This window comes from Zalophus californianus, chromosome 1 (genome assembly GCF_009762305.2).
Source record: "Zalophus californianus isolate mZalCal1 chromosome 1, mZalCal1.pri.v2, whole genome shotgun sequence".
Lineage (NCBI taxonomy): Eukaryota > Metazoa > Chordata > Mammalia > Carnivora > Otariidae > Zalophus > Zalophus californianus.
In genome coordinates, this window is record NC_045595.1 from 71,981,784 (window position 1) to 72,002,592 (window position 20,809).

Here is a 20,809-nt window from a genome sequence, read left to right on the forward strand (position 1 = left end):
AAACTACTATAATTTCACTTTTGTGCTACAATAAAACCACACATGCAGTTACAGTATGGTGTTTTACTGAACCACTGAACCAAAATGGTGTTCCCTAAAACTGAGAAAGGTGGAAGATCATTTCTGCTTTAATGAGAAAATTCTACAATGAAGACTTGACTGGTTATATACTTTATGGAGCCCCGCTTTTGTTAAAGACCTGTCCTCATTTAAAGGAGATAAAGTTCCTACTGGGCTATCTTCCCCCCTCCTCTCCCCTTCACTCATTCATAAAAAGTCAAAATGAGATTTTAATTCTTGAGTATAAAGAAGGAAAAATAAAATAGTAGGTCGAGGTTGAAGTAATCTAGAACTTCTTTTCTACAACAGTCCTCCCATTATCTGAGGGGGACATGTTCTAAGACCTCCAGTGGATACCTAAGCATGTGGACAGTACCCAACCCTATACATTCATTCTGTATTTTCCTACACATAATACCTATAATAAAGTTTAATTTATAAATTAGGCACAATGATTAACAAAATAGAATGACAAAAATCTACTGTAATAAAAGTTAGTGTGAATGTGGTCTCTGTCTTAAAAGATTGTATTGCACTCACCCTTCTCGTGATGATGTGAGATAAAATATCTACGTGATGAGATGATGTGGGGTGAATGATGTAGGCATTGTGATGTGAGTTAGGCTACTATTTACCTTCTGAAGATGCATCATAAGGAGGATCATTTGCTTCTGGATCACAGTTGACTGTGGGAAACTGAAACTGAGGAAAGCCAAACCACAAACAAGGGGGGAGGACTACTGTACACATATTCTCTAAAATCTTTGTAAAGGTGAACAAGGAAGGAATTACGTGTTCAGTACTCTGTAACTCCCTTCAAAAATGAAATTTTTATCAAAGACAACACTTAACACAAAATTTGAATTAACTTTATTTCCCCTACAGTCAACAACTTCTCTGCACTGAATTTTAAAGCAACAAAGTAAAATAAAATCCCCCAAATGACAAGGTATCAGAAATCCAGATTTAGTTACACTTTATTTGTGAAAATGTTCAGCCATTTTATTGGTCTGTAAAAGAACCATCATCTGGGTCAAAAATGAATTCTATAAATCAAAGAATATTCTACACTTTGGAAAAGAAAATCAGCAGTAACATTCTCACTGAATATTGTAAATTACACTTTTCTTCATAAAAGGTACATACTATTCTGCACTTTTCCACCAAAAGCAGTGGTAAGTTATGCTTGTTTATATAAAAAAAAGTTATATCCTGTGGCAGGAAAAACCCTTTCTCTTTCACTTACTAAACAACTGGAGAAAATTTTCAAGTCTATATAAAGTTGCCTATAAGCTGGAAATGAACATGTTCAATCTCCATTTATATTTTAGTGCATTTTTTGACAACTGTCACATTTTTAATAAAAGTAAGAAAATGCATATAGCATTAAAGAGTGTTTCATCAAATGCTTCAGGGATTAAAAAAATAAATGGAGCAGAGGGTAAAATCATTGTGATGGATGAAACTATTATAAAATGAAAGAAATACAGGCAAAGTTTACAAATCCTTTGTCATTTTGAAGAGTCACAGAAAATGAACTTTGGATACCTGTCCACTTTAAGGGTTTTTTCCTTAATCTTTTGCATGTAAACATAGTGCTAATCTCAGTGATACCAAACCCCATCCTGGTAAGCAACATTCTGTGCAGTTGCCATGCCTTCCAAAGGATATAAATTTAGCCCTTGAATGAACAATGCATGAGATCTGCTCTGTTAAGTACCTGGTGAAAACAACTGCTAACAGCAGCAATGTGTCAACATAAAAGACTATTTGCATCAATTAGTTACTCAGAGGTCCACCTTTGAAACAGCAGCTGCTTCTTTGACAGAGCAAACAGTAAGCAACAGAAAATGTACATTTGATGAAACAATCTTTGCATTGGAGAAACATGAAAATAAATATAGTTCAAGGAAGTATAATTATTTTTCTAATACCTCTTTATCAGACCTGTACTAGTTTACTGGTTCAAGAAACTCACATCACATTTTGTCATTTGTATTTTACATATTGCTATTTGGGTAATTCAAATAAAATGTAGGTCTTGTAAAAAATAAAAACATTGACAAGTATGCATGTGCCAGGGACCAAATTAGAGGGTTCTTTGGTGCAATTAGTCCAAATTCTCAGATCTGAAGGATAATATGTACCAATAAAAAAAATCTGCTGTTAGACATTTACAGCAGTGCTCTGTCTTGCTTCACATTACAAATAGAAAATAGCTGTTCTCAATAAGCCAATTTTATTTTTTAAATCAGGCATTGCCAGAAAATTTTGTACATTAATCTGGACCAGGGATGGTTCTGTACCCTCTGTTGTGAAACATGACATGAGCTAAAGGCAAAGACCGGTTCTCACAAGGACAACTGCTTCAAGTTAGGAACCAGAACAGTGTATTTAAACAGTCTTCTTAGATATTTTCTTGCCCTTCTTAACAACTAGCTTATTTTTAATGTAGCCACGCTTCCTTTTTGTAGTCTAAAAAAGAAAACAGAACAGATGATATTAGTGTAGGTTTCCCACAGATTAAAAAATATATACACACATGGTTTATAGCATTGTGATGAAGACTGCCTTAATAAAACCCTTAGTTTGTCCTATGACTGGACTGCTTGAACAATGAGCACCAATAATAGTTCTATGCGAAGTATGCTGAGAGATCCAAGGTAAACTGGACTAGGTCCCTAGCTTTAAGATGAAAGCAGTACCACAGCATGCCTCAAATGCATATCATAATATTCCTTACCATCAGGTAAATGAACTCTTCTTCCCCTCTCAACCACTAAATGCTTAGCTGTAAGCTAAGCCAAGCATGACAGAATATGACACTAGACTAAGGAATCAGGAAATGTTAATACGGCTCCTGGTTTGGCCTCTAAGAATTAGCTGTGTATGTGTATCGGAAACACAAATTAACTTAGGAACTTTCATTATGTGTAAGATGAGGATGATCGTACCTATGTACAAAAATGAAAGAAATAAAATTACTTGGCATATTCTCCCAATTTAGGTAGAAAAATAAGAACTTAAAACAAAAACCAAACACCAAGAAAAAAAAAGCTGTAACACTGAGTTTCATAGATCTTTAAAAAATAACATTTTTCTAAACACTTCAGGATCCTACTAAAATACTTTCAACAGATGTTTTCTGGTGTAAGAAACAAATCACTACAAATGTTGTTAGAACTTATTGCAAAAATATTTGCTATGTTAGAATCTTAGAAGACAAATCATACAGACACATGTGTCTGCCACTCTGACACAGCCACAGATACTGAAAAGAGCAAATACTTTTTGCAAACAAATAATTTAAAGCACTTAGAAAAGGCTGAAGACTTAAATACTTAAAAACTGCTGCAGGTGGTTTCAGAAATTTAGGGTAAATGTTAAGTCATGTAATTTATGATGTCAGTTTAAAACAATTTATAATTTTTTTTCTAACAGGCACAAGAATAAAAGGCAAAATGCAGTCCTTCCTAAGGTTATAAAAATTAGCTTCTGCTAACTTGTCCATAATTTATGTTACTTATTAATTATTATAAAGGCAAAAAAGTAAAAAATTTCAGAGGGCACAATTTAAAAAGATTCAAACCAGGTCAAAGTGTTAGTTTCCTTATCATCATCACCTAAAGATTTCTAACATGAAAGCTTTTCTATAAGATCTTGTAAAATGCCCCAGGTCTATGTAAGTATGTAACTAGACCTCAGTGACCCATGTCAAAAAGTCTTTTTTTCCAGCCCTGGACTACGTAACAATTCCTAGTGCCTCAGCCTTGTCAGCTTTGTAGTAGCAGGAATAAGTCCTCAAATGACTATACAGCCCAAAAGTAAAAACTGGGGTGGAGAAAGGAAAGCAAATATTCCTCTAGTGCTAGTATAAAACAGAATATAAAGACATGGAAACCTGAAATTCAAAATCCATGTTGTTGGCTATTAGAATGTATGTTTTGGGCATACAAGGCACACTAATTTTTATTTATCCATTCATTTACTGATTTTAGAGAGATGATGGGAAGACAAAAGAGCTCAGATTAAGAAAATTCACTATCGGAGGACTGTAAAAAAAAAAAAATTCACTATCATCAGTTAGACAGCTAGTTCAGTGGCTTTGTTTCTCAGAAAGGGTAGACTTTAACTGGGCTTAGATGTCTCAGGAGTAAGTGCCTTGAGACTAGCAGCATTTGTTTTGACTTCACTGATGTGACTCACCAGTTTCTCCACCCACATGGCTATGAAAAACCAGATCATTTGATCTGTCATTTGATGTAAATACTGTTCAATGAATTTGATATGACTAACACATGCATGTCAGCTCCATGTGACATATTTTATCAGTCTAGACAGGGCAATTTATATCTGACAAAGTATTAGTTTAAAAAGTTTCTATTTATATATCATACAGTTCATATTTAGCCCTTTTACAATACACATTGAAATAATCTGTACTTTGAATATATTTTAAGTATATTTTAAGTAACGCAAAGGGAAAGACAATTGCTTTAATGATTTAAAAAAAACTCATCCAACCAATGTAAACCTAAGCATTTTTCTAAGACTTAAGACTGAAATGGGTCTAATAATTAGTATTATAAGAGTAGTACCTTAAAATACAACCTTAATATTTTACCTGACTGCTCATTATTTCCCATCTCCCATAGAGAGCAACCTATATAAATACTCATTTTTACTAGCCTATTATAGCAAAGATTAGATCTATTTGGCTTAAGTGAGCAATAATGACCTTCAATAAAATACTTCATATCTTATTAAATATTTATTACAAAAGGACTAGAATAGTCTCATCATCATAATTCCCATCTACAACCTTTGTCATGATAATTACATTTAAAAGTAATTATCTTAAGATAAATGATTTTTTTAAATCCAAGACTCTACTAATTCAGACTTAGTCTTTACTCAGTGAGTAATATAGTAGCAACATACTAAGAATGGAACATGAAAATGCAATATAAATTTGCTTTGACCAAAAGATGAGAAACCAATTACATTTTTACTTTCACAAAAGTTTGGAAAGTGATGGCCACAAATATATCTTACTTTCAAGTAAGTCTTACTAATGGGAATGACCCAAACTAAAAGCCAGAATGCCTCTGGAAAATCTCAGCTTGGTTCACTGATAATCACAATGCTATCCAGAAAAGGCTGCTGCTTGGGATATCTCAAGTGCTCAGTTTGAAAGGAATGGCCCTAATAGGCTAGTTTGATACTTTGTATATAAGCTATAGTCTACACAGATCTGGCAAATGAAATTTTTTTTTTTTGTATAAAACTATATCTTCTTTATTTTGCATATCTAATCTCAGAACAAAACAAACAAACAAACAAAAAAACCCACAATACACATCCAAACCCTGTCAAGTATCGGAAGGGACAGGGCTTGAGGGCCTTCTTTCCCGCCTCAAAGACAGGAGAGACAAATGAAAATTAGTAACTTTTAGTAACTGTTTTCCAGACAAACCAACCAACTTTGAGTTACCCTTTTATAGACATGATTTCCCTTGGCACCCACCTTCTTTGACAAATACTTCTGTTTTGGGAAAATGTTGGTGACTCGAGGTTTATGGTCTAGTGTCTCCCTGTTATCAGGTGCTTTCACTTTATATATCCTCACAAGCCAGTGTTCTGATGTAAAGGCTTCCTCCAAATGTTTGAATTTAATGTCCTTGTTTCCAATCTCAGCATTACGTGTTCGGTCAAAACCTGGGGGTGTACGAAAATCCAGCTGCAAAAGTGGCATTAATATGAGATGTTAACTGTATTGGAAAACATTCGGTATTAGAAGATAGTAAATGTTATAATCAGAGCGAAACTCTCCGTTTAAACTAGGAAAACAAAATCAGAGCAATATATCATAACATTTCTCATATGTTGCTAACTAGATAAGAAGAAATCAGGAAGAGAGAAATTAAATAGAGCAGAATTAGAATTTCACTGAACCCTTAGAGTACATGAGCAGCCTACGGGCATAAAAAACCGAAAACAGCCAACCAAAGGAAATCCATCAAAGCCCTTTTTATAGGTAACAGAAACACACAGAAGGGACTTCTTTTCTGTTTCAGGGCCTTGCTCTATCTACTCTCTCAGCCTGAAAGTTCTTCATTCAGCTCTTCTGCTAGGCTGGCTCCTTTCTATCTTTTGGTCTCAGCCGAAACACCCATCTATTTAGAGACATATTTTCTTCAAATTGGTGGTTGAGAAGTCTCCCTCTATTGTTTCCTCATCTTTTACTCTACAGTATTCACTGCTAAAGCTTGTTATTTATTTATTTTTAAAATTTTCTATTGTTATGTTAATCACCATACATCATTAGTTTTTGATGTAGTGTTCCATGACTGATTGATTGTGCATAACACCCAGTGCTCCACGCAGAACGTGCCTTTTTTTTTTTTTTTAAAGATTTTATTTATTTGACAGAGAGAGACACAGCGAGAGAGGGAACACAAACAGGGGGAGTGGGAGAGGGAGAAGTAGACTTCCTGCTGAGCAGAGAGCCCGATGCGGGGCTCGATCCCAGGACCCTGAGATCATGACCTGAGCTGAAGGCAGACACTTAACGACTGAGCCACCCAGGCGCCCCGTGCCCTCTTTAATACCCATCACCAGGCTGACCCATCCCCCAACCCCGTCCCCTCTAGAAACCTGTTTATTTTTCAGAGTCCATCGGCTCTCATGGTTCATCTCCCCCTCCAACTTACTCCCCTTCATTCTTCCCCTCCCGCTATCTTTTTTTTTCTCTTAACATATGTTGCATTATTTGTTTCAGAAGTACCGATCTGTGATTCAACAGTCTTGCACAATTCACAGCGCTCACCATACCACATACCCTCCCCAATGTCTGTCACCCAGCCACCCCATCCCTCCCACCCCCCACCACTCCAGTAACCCTCAGTTTGTTTCCTGAGGTTAAAAATTCCTCCTATCAGTGAGGTCGTATGATACATGTCTTTCTCTGACTGACTTATTTCACTCGGCATAACACCCTCCAGTTCCATCCACGTCATTGCAAATGGCAAGATCTCATTCCTTTTGATGGCTGCATAATATTCCATTGTGTATATATACCACTTCTTCTTTATCCATTCATCTGTCAATGGACATCTTGGCTCTTTCCACACTTTGGCTATTGTGGACATTGCTGCTATAAACACTGGGGTGCAAATACCCCTTCAGATCCCTACATTTGTATCTTTGGGGTAAATACCCAGTAGTGCAATTGCTGGATCGTACGGTAGCTCTATTTTCAACTGTCTGAGGAACCTCCATACTGTTTTCCAGAGGGGTTGCACCAGCTTGCGTTCCCACCAACAGTGTAGGAGGGTTCCCCTTTTTCCACATCCCTGCCAACATCTGTCGTTTCCTGACTTGTTAATTCTAGCCACTCTGACTGGTGTGAGGTGGTATCTCATTGAGGTTTTGATTTAGATTTCCCTGATGTCGAGCGATGTTGAGCACTTTTTCATGTGTCTGTTGGCCATTTGGATGTCTTCTTTGGAAAAATGTCTGTTCATGTCGTCTGCCCATTTCTTGATTGGATTATTTGTTCTTTGGGTGTTGAGTTTGATAAGTTCTTTATAGATTTTGGATACTAGCCCTTTATCTGATATGTCATTTGCAAATATCTTCTCCCATTCTGTCGGTTGTCTTTTGGTTTTGTGGACTGTTTCTTTTGTTTTGCAAAAGCTTTTTATCTTGATGAAATCCCAATAGTTCATTTTTGCCCTTGCTTCCCTTGGCTTTGGCAAGGTTTCTAGGAAGAAGATGCTGCGGCTGAGGTCGAAGAGATTGCTACCTGTGTTCTCCTTTAGGATTTTGATGGACTCCTGTCTCACGTTTAGGTCTTTCAACCATTTGGAGTCTATTTTTGTGTGTGGTGTAAGGAAATGGTCCAGTTTCATTCTTCTGCATGTGGCTGTCCAATTTTCCCAACACCATTTGTTGAAGAGACTGTCTTTATTCCATTGGACGTTCTTTCCTGCTTTGTGAAAGATGAGTTGACCATAAGAGTTGAGGGTCCATTTCTGGGCTCTCGATTCTGTTACACTGATCTATTTGTCTGTTCTTGTGCTAGTACCATACTGTCTTGATGATGACAGCTTTGTAATAGAGCTGGAAGTCTGGAATTGTGATGCCACCAGCTTTGCTTTTCTTTTTCAATATTCCTCTGGCTATTCAGGGTCTCTTCTGGTTCCATACAAATTTTAGGATTATTTGTTCCATTTCTTTGAAAACAGTGGATGGGATTTTGATGGGGATTGCATTGAATGTGTAGATTGCTCTAGGTAGCATTGACATCTTCACAATGTTTGTTCTTCCAATCCATGAGCATGGAATGTTTTTCCATTTCTTTGTGTCTTCTTCAATTTCTTTCATGAGTATTTTATAGTTTTCTGAGTACAGATCCTTTGCCTCTTTGGTTAAATTTATTCCTAGGTTATCTTAAGGTTTTAGGTGCAATTGTAAATGGGATCGACTCCTTGATTTGTCTCTCTTCTGTCTTGTTGTTGGTGGATAGGAATGCCACTGATTTCTGTGCATTGATTTTTATATCCTGCTCCTTTACTGAATTTCTGTATGAGCTCTAGCAGTTTTGGGGTGGAGTCTTTTGGGTTTTCCACATACAGTATCATATCATCTGCAAAGAGTGAGAGTTTGACTACCTCTTTGCCGATTTGGATGCCTTTGATTTCTTTTTGTTGTCTGATTGCTGTGGCTAGGACTTCTAATACTATGTTGAATAGCAGTGGTGAGAGTGGACATCCCTGCCGCGTTCCTGACCTTAGGGGAAAAGCTCTCAGCTTTTCCCCATTGAGAATGATATTCACTGTCGGTTTTCCAAAGATGGCTTTTATGATATTGAGGTATGTACCCTCTATCCCTATACTCTGAAGAGTTTGGATCAAGAAAGGATGATGTACTTTGTCAAATGCTTTTTCTGCATCTATTGAGAGGATCATATGACTCTTGTTCTTTCTTTTGTTAATGTATTGTATCACGTTGATTGATTTGCGGATGTTGAACCAACCTTGCAGCCCAGGGATAAATCCCACTTGATCATGGTGAATAATCCTTTTAATGTACTGTTGGATCCTATTGGCTAGTATTTTGGTGAGAATTTTTGCATCCATGTTCATCAAGGATATTGGTCTGTAATTCTCCTTTTTGACGGGGTCTTTGTCTGGTTTTGGGATCAAGGTAATGGTGGCCTCATAAAATGAGTTTGGAAGTTTTCCTTCCATTTCTATTTTTTGGAACAGTTTCAGGAGAATAGGTATTAATTCTTCTTTAAATGTTTGATAGAATTCCCCTGGGAAGCCATCTGGCCCTGGGCTTTTGTTGGGAGATTTTTTTTTTTTTTTTTAAAGATTTTATTTATTTATTTGAGAGAGAGAATGAGAGATGGAGAGCACAAGAGGGAAGAGGGTCAGAGGGAGAGGCAGACTCCCCGCCGAGCAGGGAGCCCGATGCGGGACTCGATCCCGGGACTCCAGGATCATGACCTGAGCCGAAGGCAGTCGCTCAACCGACTGAGCCACCCAGGCGCCCTTGTTGGGAGATTTTTGATGACTGCTTCAATTTCTAGTGGTTACAGGTCTGTTCAGGTTTTCTATTTCTTCCTGGTTCAGTTTTGGTAGTTGATACAGGTCTAGGAATGCACCCATTTCTTCCAGGTTATCTAATTTGCTGGCAAAGAGTTGCTCATAATATATTCTTATAATTGTATTTCTTTGGTGTTGGTTGTGATCTCTCCTCTTTCATTCATGATTTTGTTGATTTGGGTCATTTCTCTTTTCTTTTTGATAAGTCTGGCCAGTGGTTTATCAATCTTGTTAATTCTTTCGAAGAACCAACTCCTAGTTTCGTTGATCTGTTCTACTGTTCTTTTGGTTTCTATTTCATTGATTTCTGCTCTGATCTTTATTATTTCTCTTCTCCTACTGGGTTTAGGCTTTATTTGCTGTTCTTTCTCTAGCTCCTTTAGGTGTAGGGTTAAGTTGTGTATTTGAGACCTTTCTTGTTTCTTGAGAAAGGCTTGTATTGCTATATACTTTCCTCTCGGGACTGCCTTTGCTGTATCCTAAAGATTTTGAACAGTTGTGTTTTCATTTTCATGGGTTTCCATGAATTTTTAAAATTCTTCTTTAATTTCCTGGTTGACCCATTCATTCTTTAGTAGGATGCTCTTTAGCCTCCATGTATTTGAGTTCTTTCCGACTTTCCTCTTGTGATTGAGTTCTAGTTTCAAAGCACTGTGTTCTGAAAACATGCAGGGAATGATCCCAATCTTTTGGTATCTGTTGAGACCTGATTTGTGACCTAGGATGTGATCAATTCTGGAGAATGTTCCATGGGCACTAGAGAAGAATGTGTATTCCGTTGCTTTGGGATGGAATGTTCTGAGTATGTCTGTGAAGTCCATTTGGTCCAGTGTGTCATTTAAAGTCTTTATTTCCTTGTTGATCTTTTGCTTGGATGGTCTGTCCATTTCAGTCAGGGGGGTGTTAAAGTCCCCCACTATTATTGTATTGTTGTCAATGTGTTTCTTTGCTTTTGTTATTAATTGCCTTATAAAAGTGGCTGCTCCCATGTTCGGGGCATAGATATTTACAATTGTTAGATCTTCTTGTTGGAGAGACCCTTTAAGTAAGATTTAGTGTCCTTCTTCATCTCTTATTTCAGTCTTTGGTTTAAAATCTAATTTGTCTGATATAAGAATTGCCACCCCACCCCAGCTTTCTTTTGGTGTCCATTAGCATGGTAAATTGTTTTTTACCCCCTCACTTTCAATCTGGGGATGTCTTTGGGTCTAAAATGAGTCTCTTGCAGACAGCATATGGATGGGTCTTGTTTTTTAATCCAATCTGATAGCCTGTGTCTTTTGATTGGGGCATTGAGCCCATTTACATTCAGGGTAACTATTGAAAGATAGGAATTTAGTGCCATTGTATTGCCTGTAAGGTGACTGTGACTGTATATTATCTGTGTTCCTTTCTGATCTATGCTGCTTTTAGGCTCTCTCTTTGCTTAGAGGAGCCCTTTCAATATTTCTTGTAGGGCTGGTTTTGTGTTTGCAAATTCCTTTAATTTTTGTTTGTCCTGGAAGCTTTTTACCTCTCCTTCTATTTTCAATGACAGCCTTGCTGGACATAATATTCTTGGCTGCATATTTTTCTCGTTTAGTGCTCTAAAGATATCATGCCAGTCCTTTCTGGCCTGCCAGGTCTCCGTGGATAGGTCTGTTGCCAATCTAATGTTCCTACCATTGTAGGTTACATATCTCTTCTCCCGAGCTGCTTTCAGGATTTTCTCTTTGTCTCTGAGACTCGTAAGTCTTACTATTAGATGTCGGGGTGTTGACCTATTTTTATTGATTTTGAGAGGGGTTCTATGTGCCTCCTGGATTTTGATGCCTGTTTCCTTCCCCACATTAGGGAAGTTCTCTGCTATAATTTGCTCCAATATACCTTCTGCCCCTCTCCCTCTTTCTTCTTCTTCTGGGATCCAATTATTCTAATGTTGTTTCGTCTTAATGTATCGCTTATCTCTCGAATTCTGCCCTCGTGATCCTGTAGTTGTTTCTCTTTTTCTCAGCCTCTTTATTTTCCATCATTTGGTCTTCTATATCGCTGATTCTCTCTTCTGCCTCATTTATCCTAGCAGCTAGTGCCCCCATTTTTTATTGCACCTCATTAAAACCCTTTTTGATTTCAACTTGGTTAGATTTTAGTTCTTTTATTTCTCCAGAAAGGGTTTCTCTAATAACTTCCACGCTTTTTTCAAGCCCAGCTAGTATCTTTAAAGTCATGATTCTGAACTCTAGGTCCGACATCGTACTAATGTCCGTATTGAGTAGGTCCCTGGCAGACGGTACTCCCTCTTGTTCTTTTTGTTGCGGTGATTTTTTTCGTCTTGTCATTTTGTCCAGGGGAGAATAGATGAATGAGAGAACAGAATGCTAACAGGTTAACAACATCCCCAGCAAATATACTCTATACAAATCAGAAAAAACCTGAAACCAGGGGAAAAGAAAGGGAAAGAAAGAAAAAAGAAAGAGAAATAAAAGAAAAAGTAAAAGATAAAAACAAACAAAAACAGAACAAAAAAAAATATGATCAAATATGATCAGGCTAGTGCATAGATCAGTGCCACACACTAGATTTTGGGTGTATTTTGGTCTGTTAGAAGAAGTGCCTCCTAAAATTTTAAAGGAAGAAAGACTTATATATGTGCAAAATAAGGGTTGATACAATGAAGGGATGGAAGATGACTATAAAAATGAAACTCATAAAAGGTTTTATAAACAGAATTGATAAGATGTTGTTTGAAAGAAGAAGGAAGATTTTAAAAAAAGAAAAAAGAAAAGAAAAAAAATGGGAGAGACTGATCAGGCAGGAGACTAGAACAAAGCCATACACTAGTGATTTAGGGTATATTTTGATCTGTTAGAAGAAACTGTATATCAAAATTTTAAAGAGAGAAGAACTTATATATATATGCCAAAAATAAGGGTAACTACTATGAAGGGATAAAATACGACTGTAAAAATGGAAAATAAAAAATGTTTTTTTAAAAAAGGGATTGATAAGATGTTGGTTGAAAAAGGGAAAAAGAAAAATTCAAAAAAAAAAAAAACCCCAAAACAGTTAAAAAAATTAACTTTGAAAAACTAATGAATCATCGCAAAAAGCCATGAATTCTATGTGCAGTATTCCCCTAGCGCTGGAGTTCTCCCGTTCTCCTTGCTCGGTAAACTTGGTCTTGGCTTGCTGGCTGTTGGTGCTGATCTTCTGGGGGAGGGGCCTGTTGCCGTGGTTTCCAAATGTCTTTGCCGGAGGCGGAATTGCCCTGCCCTTGCCGTCGGGGCTAACCAAGCTCCTCGGGTTTGCTCTTGGGAGCTTTTGTTCCCTGCAAGCTCTCGGTACAGCTTTGGAGGACAAGAGTGAAAATGGTGGCCTCCCAAACTCCGCCCGGGGGAGTTGAGAACTCGGAGCCCCGCTCCTCAGTGCGCCCCCAGAGAAAGGCAGTCAGTCACTCCCGTGTCCTGGTCTCCAGCCCCACTCCCTGCTCATCCGGCCTGTGACCGAGTGTTTCTCTCTGGCACCCGACCCCGTGTGGAGTCTCCAAACCCAGCAGATCCCTGCGGTGCGCTCCCGCGCCGCTCCTCCCGGGGGAGGAAGGGGAGTCTCCCCGGATCTGCCGCTTGTTGTGTCCCTGCTGGAGGAGCAGTGGCCTGTGTCACTGATCACAGCTTATGGCAACCCTGAGCTGAGAGCCCGCGCCTCGGCTCCGTCTCTGCAGCCGGCTTCCCAGCTCCGATACCTGGGAGCTCTGGCGCACTCAGGCACCCCCGGTCTTTCTGTGACCCCAAGGGTCCTGAGTGAACACTGTCCCGCGAGGTTTCCACCTCCCGCTTAGCCACTGGAGCGACGTCCCTCTGCGGAACCGACTTCTAAAAATTCCGATTTTGTGCTCCGCGGCTCTATCACTTGCCAGAAGCGGCCGATGGAGGCCCCCTCCCCCGCCGTCTATCCTCCTGAATATCGCCTCGGATTCACTTCTCCACACGTCCTACCTTCCAGTAAGTGGTCGCTTCTCTGTTCAGAGAGTTGTTGCTACTCTCTTCTTCGATCTCCTGTTGAGTTTGTAGGTGTTCAGAATGGTTTGATCCCTATTCAGCTGAATTCCTGAGACCAGACGAAATCCAGGTCTCCCACTCCCCCGCCATCTTGCTCCGCCCCCCTATAGCTTGTTATTTATTTTTAAAATTACCTGTATCCTCCACCAGGATGTAAGCTGCATGATGACTTTATCTTATTCAGAGTGTGGCTTTATCTCCCCAGTGTTATTTGTTAAATAAATGCACAAGTAAGCAGCGATACTATATCCAGAAAGTGGAAACTATAAAGGAAGTTAGAAAAGCCAAACCACGGGAGGATTTATGAGGAATGAAAAAAGGAAAAAATGGGGGAAGGGGAGAAGATTTTAAGAAATTCTCAGAATAAGTTTATGTTCACACAGAGCATAAGCAAATTCAACTTGAAAGCAAAAACAAACGCTAATAAGGGCATAACTTGTTCTTGCATATCTATATGAAAGAAAAGTTGTACTCATATCTCAAAAATTTATTTTTAATAGGGAAGACATCAGAATGAATGCATGCTAGAAGCATGACTTGAAACTGTTGATAAATTTAAAGGACATACACACGAAAAAGTCTTTTGATGCTATCATTATGACCAGAAAAACTAATCTTTGACCCATTTTCTTAGAGAGCTAATTATCATGGTTTAAGTGCTTCCTTCTTACATGAGTTTTGAGACCACACAGTTGCCTTCAAAGAAAACTGAAACACAAACAAAACCCTAAATCTTGTAGTAAAATTATTGTCTATTTTTTTAAAGCCACCTGTAGAGTATAGTCAATGGTACTGTAATAGCATTGTATGGTGACGATGGTAGCTACACTTGTGAACACAATGTCTAAACTTGTCCAATTACTACACTGTATACCTGAAACTAATGTAATATCATGTTGCCAACTGTACTTAAAAACAAAACAAAACGAAAAAAAAAACCAGAAACAGAAAAAAAGCCACCTATAGAGTAATTCTGAATGAATAATAATTACCTTGACCCCTGCATAAAGTTCAACAAGCAATTTTTCCTCTACCTTCTAGGATCAATCAGAAAGCAATATGAGATCAGGCAGTTTTCACTAAAATCTTAGTATGAAGGTCTAACTTGGCATTACAGTCATATAATCTAAGACAGCTATGAAGAACCCCAGAAATCAAGTCATTAGTCCAGCACCTATATATATAAAGACAAGGAAAAAAATGAGTCCAAGGAGGATGTGACTTGTCCAAGGGTTACATAACCTGACAGAGCCAGATCTAAAACCCAGGTATTATGGCAGGAAGTCCACTGTTTTCATTTTGTCACAATGCCTCTTTGCATATTCACTCATTGTCGGGACCCTTAAGCTTTTGTACGCACATCATTCTAATATTCTAGGAAACTCTTACCCAGACAGTCCCAGCCAGCTGTGGTAACAGAATAGTGAGAGAATATCTGAAGTGACTATATCTTGACTCTTTAAGTTCAGGCTTTCTCCCACCAAACAGCAAAGTAGCCTACTTAAGATCATGTGGTTTCCTACCTAGAAGACTCTCCCCTACAGAAAAATGTCTTCCAAAAGCATGAGACCAAAAGGTAAGATGGCAAGCGAAGGCTGAATTTGAGCCTAGCATTAATATTTTGGGAAGAAGTCTTTGCTCTAAAAAAATATCCCCCCTTTTTACAAAGTAGTTTCAGAAATCTAAATTTAAGGGGGTGTGTGGAATCTTTAGATAGCATATTTTTCTTTAGAGCACAACTAAAACATTCATTATCCTGTTTTCTGGAGGCAAACAAGACTACTTTAAAAATATTCCTTTGAATAAAGATTATAGGAAAACTGATATAACCAACCTGCATTTCTCCAAATCTGTAGTACGACATTTTATACATAAGGCAATTCAACAACGTGGGGGATCCTGCTTTGTCCACACGGAATTCTCCTTGTGGGGTGAAATAGTCACTTTCCTACAAAAAAAAAAAAAAAATCAAATTTCTGTGTCAGTTCAATTTAACACATTCAAAGCTACCAGTTTCCCCCTCTCAATTCCCCATAAGTAGCTCTTGAGGTATCTTCAAAAAGCCATTATTTGGTTATCTCAAAAAAATATGGTATTAGAAGATTAACTCATAAATTTAACATGACCACTAAAAGAAACCTGCAAAAACTATCATGGGTGTTTTTTTTTAAACTGAGTCTAGAAATCATGTATAAAAAATAAACAAAGAGTGTCTAAGAAAACACAAGAAAAGAACAAGTCTTTGTTGGATGAGGGAGGGCAGATTTTAAACCATGTTATAAAATCTCAATTATTTAAAAAGAATGGTGCCAATGCCATGGTTTAATACCAGGTAGGCTAGCTCTCTCCAACTGCTCCATCCTCAACCCCATTACACGTTTTCAGAGTTTTCCTAAAAGTTATTTATTTTTCCTTATGAACTCTAATCAGTTCTTTGGTTGGAGAGGAGAAATGTCTAAAAAAACTGTGGTAGTTTTTATTGGGATTACATAAAATTTATAAATTAACCTCTAAGAGGGTCAATTGGCAATATAGATAGAAATTTCTCATCTAGGAATTTATCCTACAGAGATATTTATATATGGACAAAATAATGAGTATAGAAAGTTATTTATTACACCACTGTTTATAAGACTAAAAACCTGGAAATAACCTAAGTATCCATCAAGAGGGAAAGGTTAAATAAATCATGGTGCACACACACAACCGAGCAACCACTTGGAGAGGCAATCTGACAGAGAAGGGGACCTCAGGATGGCTCCTTGAATGGTGGTGGGTGAGGATAATGCCATTCCTTTAGGTGCAGATGTGCAATAAAGGAATGAAGAAGGCTCTCCACATAGTCTAATATGGAAAGATCTCCAAGATATATTGCGAAGTAAGAAAGCAAAAACAAAGCGTATACTTTGCTACTAGTTACCTGCTTGAATAAGAATCATAAGAAAATAAAACATGGGCATTTTTTTTCTTTTCTTGGGGGAGGGGATACATTTTTATTGTATATCTCTTTATATTTTATTTATTTATTTTTAAAGATTTTATGGGGTGCCTGGGTGGTTCAGGTCATGGTCCCAGGGTCCTGGGATTGAGCCCCACATTGTCAGGCTCCTTGCTCAGCAGGGAGCCTGCTTTTTCCCTCTTCCTCTACTCCTCCTGCCAGTCGTGCTCTCTCCCTCAAATAAATAAATAAAATCTTAAAAAAAATTAACATTTTATTTATTTGAGAGAGAGAGAGAGAGAGAGAGAGAGACAGAGCACGAGTTGGGGGTAGGGGGAGAGGGAGAAGCAGACTCCCCAACTCCCTACTGAGCAGAGAGCCAGATGAGGGGCTTGACCCCAGGACTTTGAGACAGGGACACTTAATTGACTGACCCACCCAGGCGCCCCTATATTTTATTTTTTGAACCATGTGAATGTATTATCTATTCTCAAAGTTCAAAAATACCCAGTTTGAAAGCATGGTAACTGGATCTATCATATGTCACAATTTTAACACTGCTAAAGCAAATAAATGAAAATCACATACTGGAAAAATTAAATTAATACAATGAAGTAGTGTTTTAAAATCATGGTTAAGGGAAAACATCACAGCATTTACATTTGAACAGAAGTTGGGAGCTCTACTTCATCCCTGTCACATGACACACATACATACATTTTCCCAAAAGTTTCTTTTATTCTGGATCAGTGGTGAATCTTACTCTCCTCTTTTGTCCCTTCATCATGTAACCACAATGCTGGGTGCCCATCCTCTATGAACTCACAACTGAGAGGGAGAGATATCTTAGAATCTATTAACAAAACAGGCTGCATGTGATTTGATGATAAACACACAGATGCACCAGAGAAGGGCTTCTGGAGAGTGGAAAACCTGTGTAGGGAAAGTATTCCAAGAAAGAGGAGAGTATATAAACCCAGGTATCACATAAGTCAAAGAAAGAAACCACAAGGCAAATTTCACAGGCTAGAGTAGATTGACGGATGGAAAAAAGTTGATAGAGGGACAAGATACCAGCAAAGGAAAGGAAAGTATTAAGGGGTTTACATTCCAAGTGAAGGAGTTTGGATTTTATACCATTGTTTCATTACAGAGATTATTTCATATCAACCCCTAGGCTGAGCTTCATCTACATCCCTACAAATTTTCACAATAGCACCACAAATTAATTATTCCTGACCTCCCCATTAGTGACAATCTTATGCTACCTTAGTCACCATCATAACACCAGAGCCAAGAATGCGACCTAGTATTCAAGCATGTAATGCTGCCTGGCCAAAAATAAGCTGCCCATAGCACCAAGCTGACAGTGGCAGGGTTTTAGTCCTAACTCCTATCTCTCTGATTTCATGACCCTTAATCTACTGAGGCTTTTAAGTTGGACAATGATATGATCAATGTCATGTTAGATAGGAACAGGAAACAAGATTAAGGCAAAGAGAGCAATCTCAAGGTTACTGTCCCATTTCAGGTTTATAATCATTAGGGTTGGTATCACAGTGGAAGCAATGTAAATGGAAAGAAAGGGCAGAACTGAGAGGCTATAAAGGAGTAAAAAGCAAGAGTCTTGAGAGGGGACAGTTTCATAGGGAAGAACAGTCGTATCAATGAATTTCAAAAGTTTTAAACCTGGAAAAATGCTCAATGCTTTACTATTTCAATAAATAGTAAAGTCAGAGTAAGGGACTAATTTAGGGGATAAGATGATAAAGACAAATACAATATAATTAGCAAGATAAGAAAATTACTTGGACACTGACAGCTGTCTCTCACACATGTAGTTTCTTACCCGAATGTCTTTTGGATGTTCCCCTTCAGCTATCCTAACCATCCAGAGAAACTTGTTGATGTCATCACCAGAATAGCCAATAACTCCTCCAAAAATAACCAAAACATAATCTACATCCAGACTCCTCATGATTTTATAGGCTGCTGATTCATTTGAAGACATAGCTTTTCCCACCTATAGAATAAAAAATGACAATGTGTGTACTTAGTCCCACAGTACACTAAAAATAAAAATGAATGTACATTGGACAGAATGCACCTCAAGAGTTTGTTTTACATGCAATTCTTTCTAAAGAGATGATTTCCTATGAATGCAACAAATTTACCAAGATCTATAAGCACCTCACTTACTATAACCAATTATAGCAGGAATGTCAACATCTGAATACATGTTCTAATATTGTGCTTAATAATTAAGCTTCATGAAATTAATATTTTAATATAAAAAAATACAATTTCTCATAACCTCAAGGCCAGGGACGACCAGCAATCTAGCTCATGCAAATATTTTCTTCTTCTGTCTACCAGATGATTAGCTACAATGCTAATACAAATAGAACTCATTTGCTTAACATCCATTATCTATTTAAAATCTTTAAAGAACAGAGTGGCGATTACCTTAATTTATGCAAATTACTTATTTAATAGAGTGAACGTCATTTACACGCTCATAAAAATGCAATACATTTGGCTTTATATACTTGCAAATAATTTTATTTTAAAAATGGAAAGTAAAAGTTAAACAATACTTAAAAGTTTCGGATTTTGCCTAATTCTCCAGTGAGCTAAGTTTATCATGTGATATACCAGAAATCAGTCTACAATTCTGAATATTTAAATAAGTAGATACCATTCTTAAAAACAAAGTATATTAGCATACCTTGAATTCACTTTATTGAATAAATGTGTGAAATATTATTTTTGAGAATTCAGCAAGTAAAGAATACTTTTACCCACATTTTCCCTACTCAAACACAAAGTGAAGCCTGATTGCTAAGTAGTAAATAAAGATTTGTAATTTTTAATCTTTTGCTTATCAAATTCTTACCAGTGCTATGTGGCTGTTATTCCAGGTGTTATTATCCACCAAAGTAGTTCTGTTAGCCATTCCAGCTATCTGATAGCCATAATCCCACCAAGACATCACTCGGGCATGTTCATCTGTATTTTGCCTTAGCCAAAAGTAAGCTTCTCTAAAATCATCTAAGATATTCCTGGTGCTGAAAAGAATCATAATGTTCTTTTAAATAAGATCTTAAATGTGAAGAGGGTCACTTAAAATCTTGAGGGGCTAAGCCATTAGGTAGTTTCACACTTTAAAAGCCTCAACAACAGGGGGGGGAAAATCCATGAAGACCTAGACCAGTGCTTTTTAAACCGTAATATGCACACAAATCACCTGGCCATCTTGAAAAAAAGCAGATTCTGGTTTAGTAGTTCTGGGGTGGAAATGTCCGTAGGGAGGTAAAAGAAAAACATGGTGGATTCAAATGCAGAGCCTCACAAACATCGTTCTATCTTTGAATTCTATCTTTCGAGACAGAAAAAAAGGGTAGGTAAAAAAATCCTTTTATAGCCAAGTTGCTTTCTTTTTATTTTACTTTATTTATTTGAGAGAGAGAAGAGAGTGAGAGAGCACAAGCAGGGGGAGCGGCAAAGGGAGAGGGAGAAGCAAACTCCCTGCTTGCTGAGCAGGGAGCCCAACGCGATGCTAGGCTCCATCCCAGGACCCCAGGATCATGACCTGAGCTGAAGGCAGACACTTAACCGACTGAGCCACCCAGGTGCCCCGCCAAGTTACTTTCTTACCCATCATGATTGTAAGAGGCCAGGACCACACTTGGACTGGAGTAGGCATTGCTTGTGACCCAGGTACAGTGGACTGCAAACATCATCAGTAGCATCAGCATCAACATGGTGACAATACTTTTTATATTAGGACCTAATCCTTCTTCAGTTTTTTCCTGTTCAGTTACATGTTTCCTCACTTTACCTGCCTGAAAATAGAAAAACTGGTTAGACAAATTAATTATTTCACTGGTGTCATTAAGACATTCAGGGAAAATGTTGGGAGAATGTTAAATCAATTTAATTCTTTGAGGAGGAAAATGTATAACCATCAGGTATTCTTGCATGGGTGATATGTTTTCTAAAAATTATTAAGGTAGATTTTAAAGTCAAATGTGAATGAGAAGGACTTTTGGGACTATACCCAATTCAGGAGCTGATCACAAAGCAAAATACTTCTAGTATGAAGCTTTTGAACCCAGGTGCCCTTATGTTTTAACTTAAATACAAAGGGAGAAAACAAA

At 37.8% G+C, this 20,809-nt stretch overlaps 1 protein-coding gene across 1 annotated transcript in view; it reads right to left on the minus strand.

Annotated features, from left to right (window-relative positions):
- Positions 1–907: 907 nt before the first annotated feature.
- STT3B (STT3 oligosaccharyltransferase complex catalytic subunit B) overlaps positions 908–20,809 on the minus strand; it is a 107,634-nt gene continuing 87,732 nt past the window's right edge. Inside the window, exons 11-16 of the mRNA XM_027584341.2 lie at positions 20,307–20,494; positions 19,546–19,717; positions 18,499–18,672; positions 15,546–15,659; positions 5,588–5,800; positions 908–2,535 (exon numbers count right to left, since the gene is read on the minus strand). Coding sequence (XP_027440142.1) covers positions 2,455–2,535; positions 5,588–5,800; positions 15,546–15,659; positions 18,499–18,672; positions 19,546–19,717; positions 20,307–20,494 — 942 coding nt within the window. The 3' untranslated portion in view covers positions 908–2,454. The remainder of the gene's footprint in view (positions 2,536–5,587; positions 5,801–15,545; positions 15,660–18,498; positions 18,673–19,545; positions 19,718–20,306; positions 20,495–20,809) is intronic.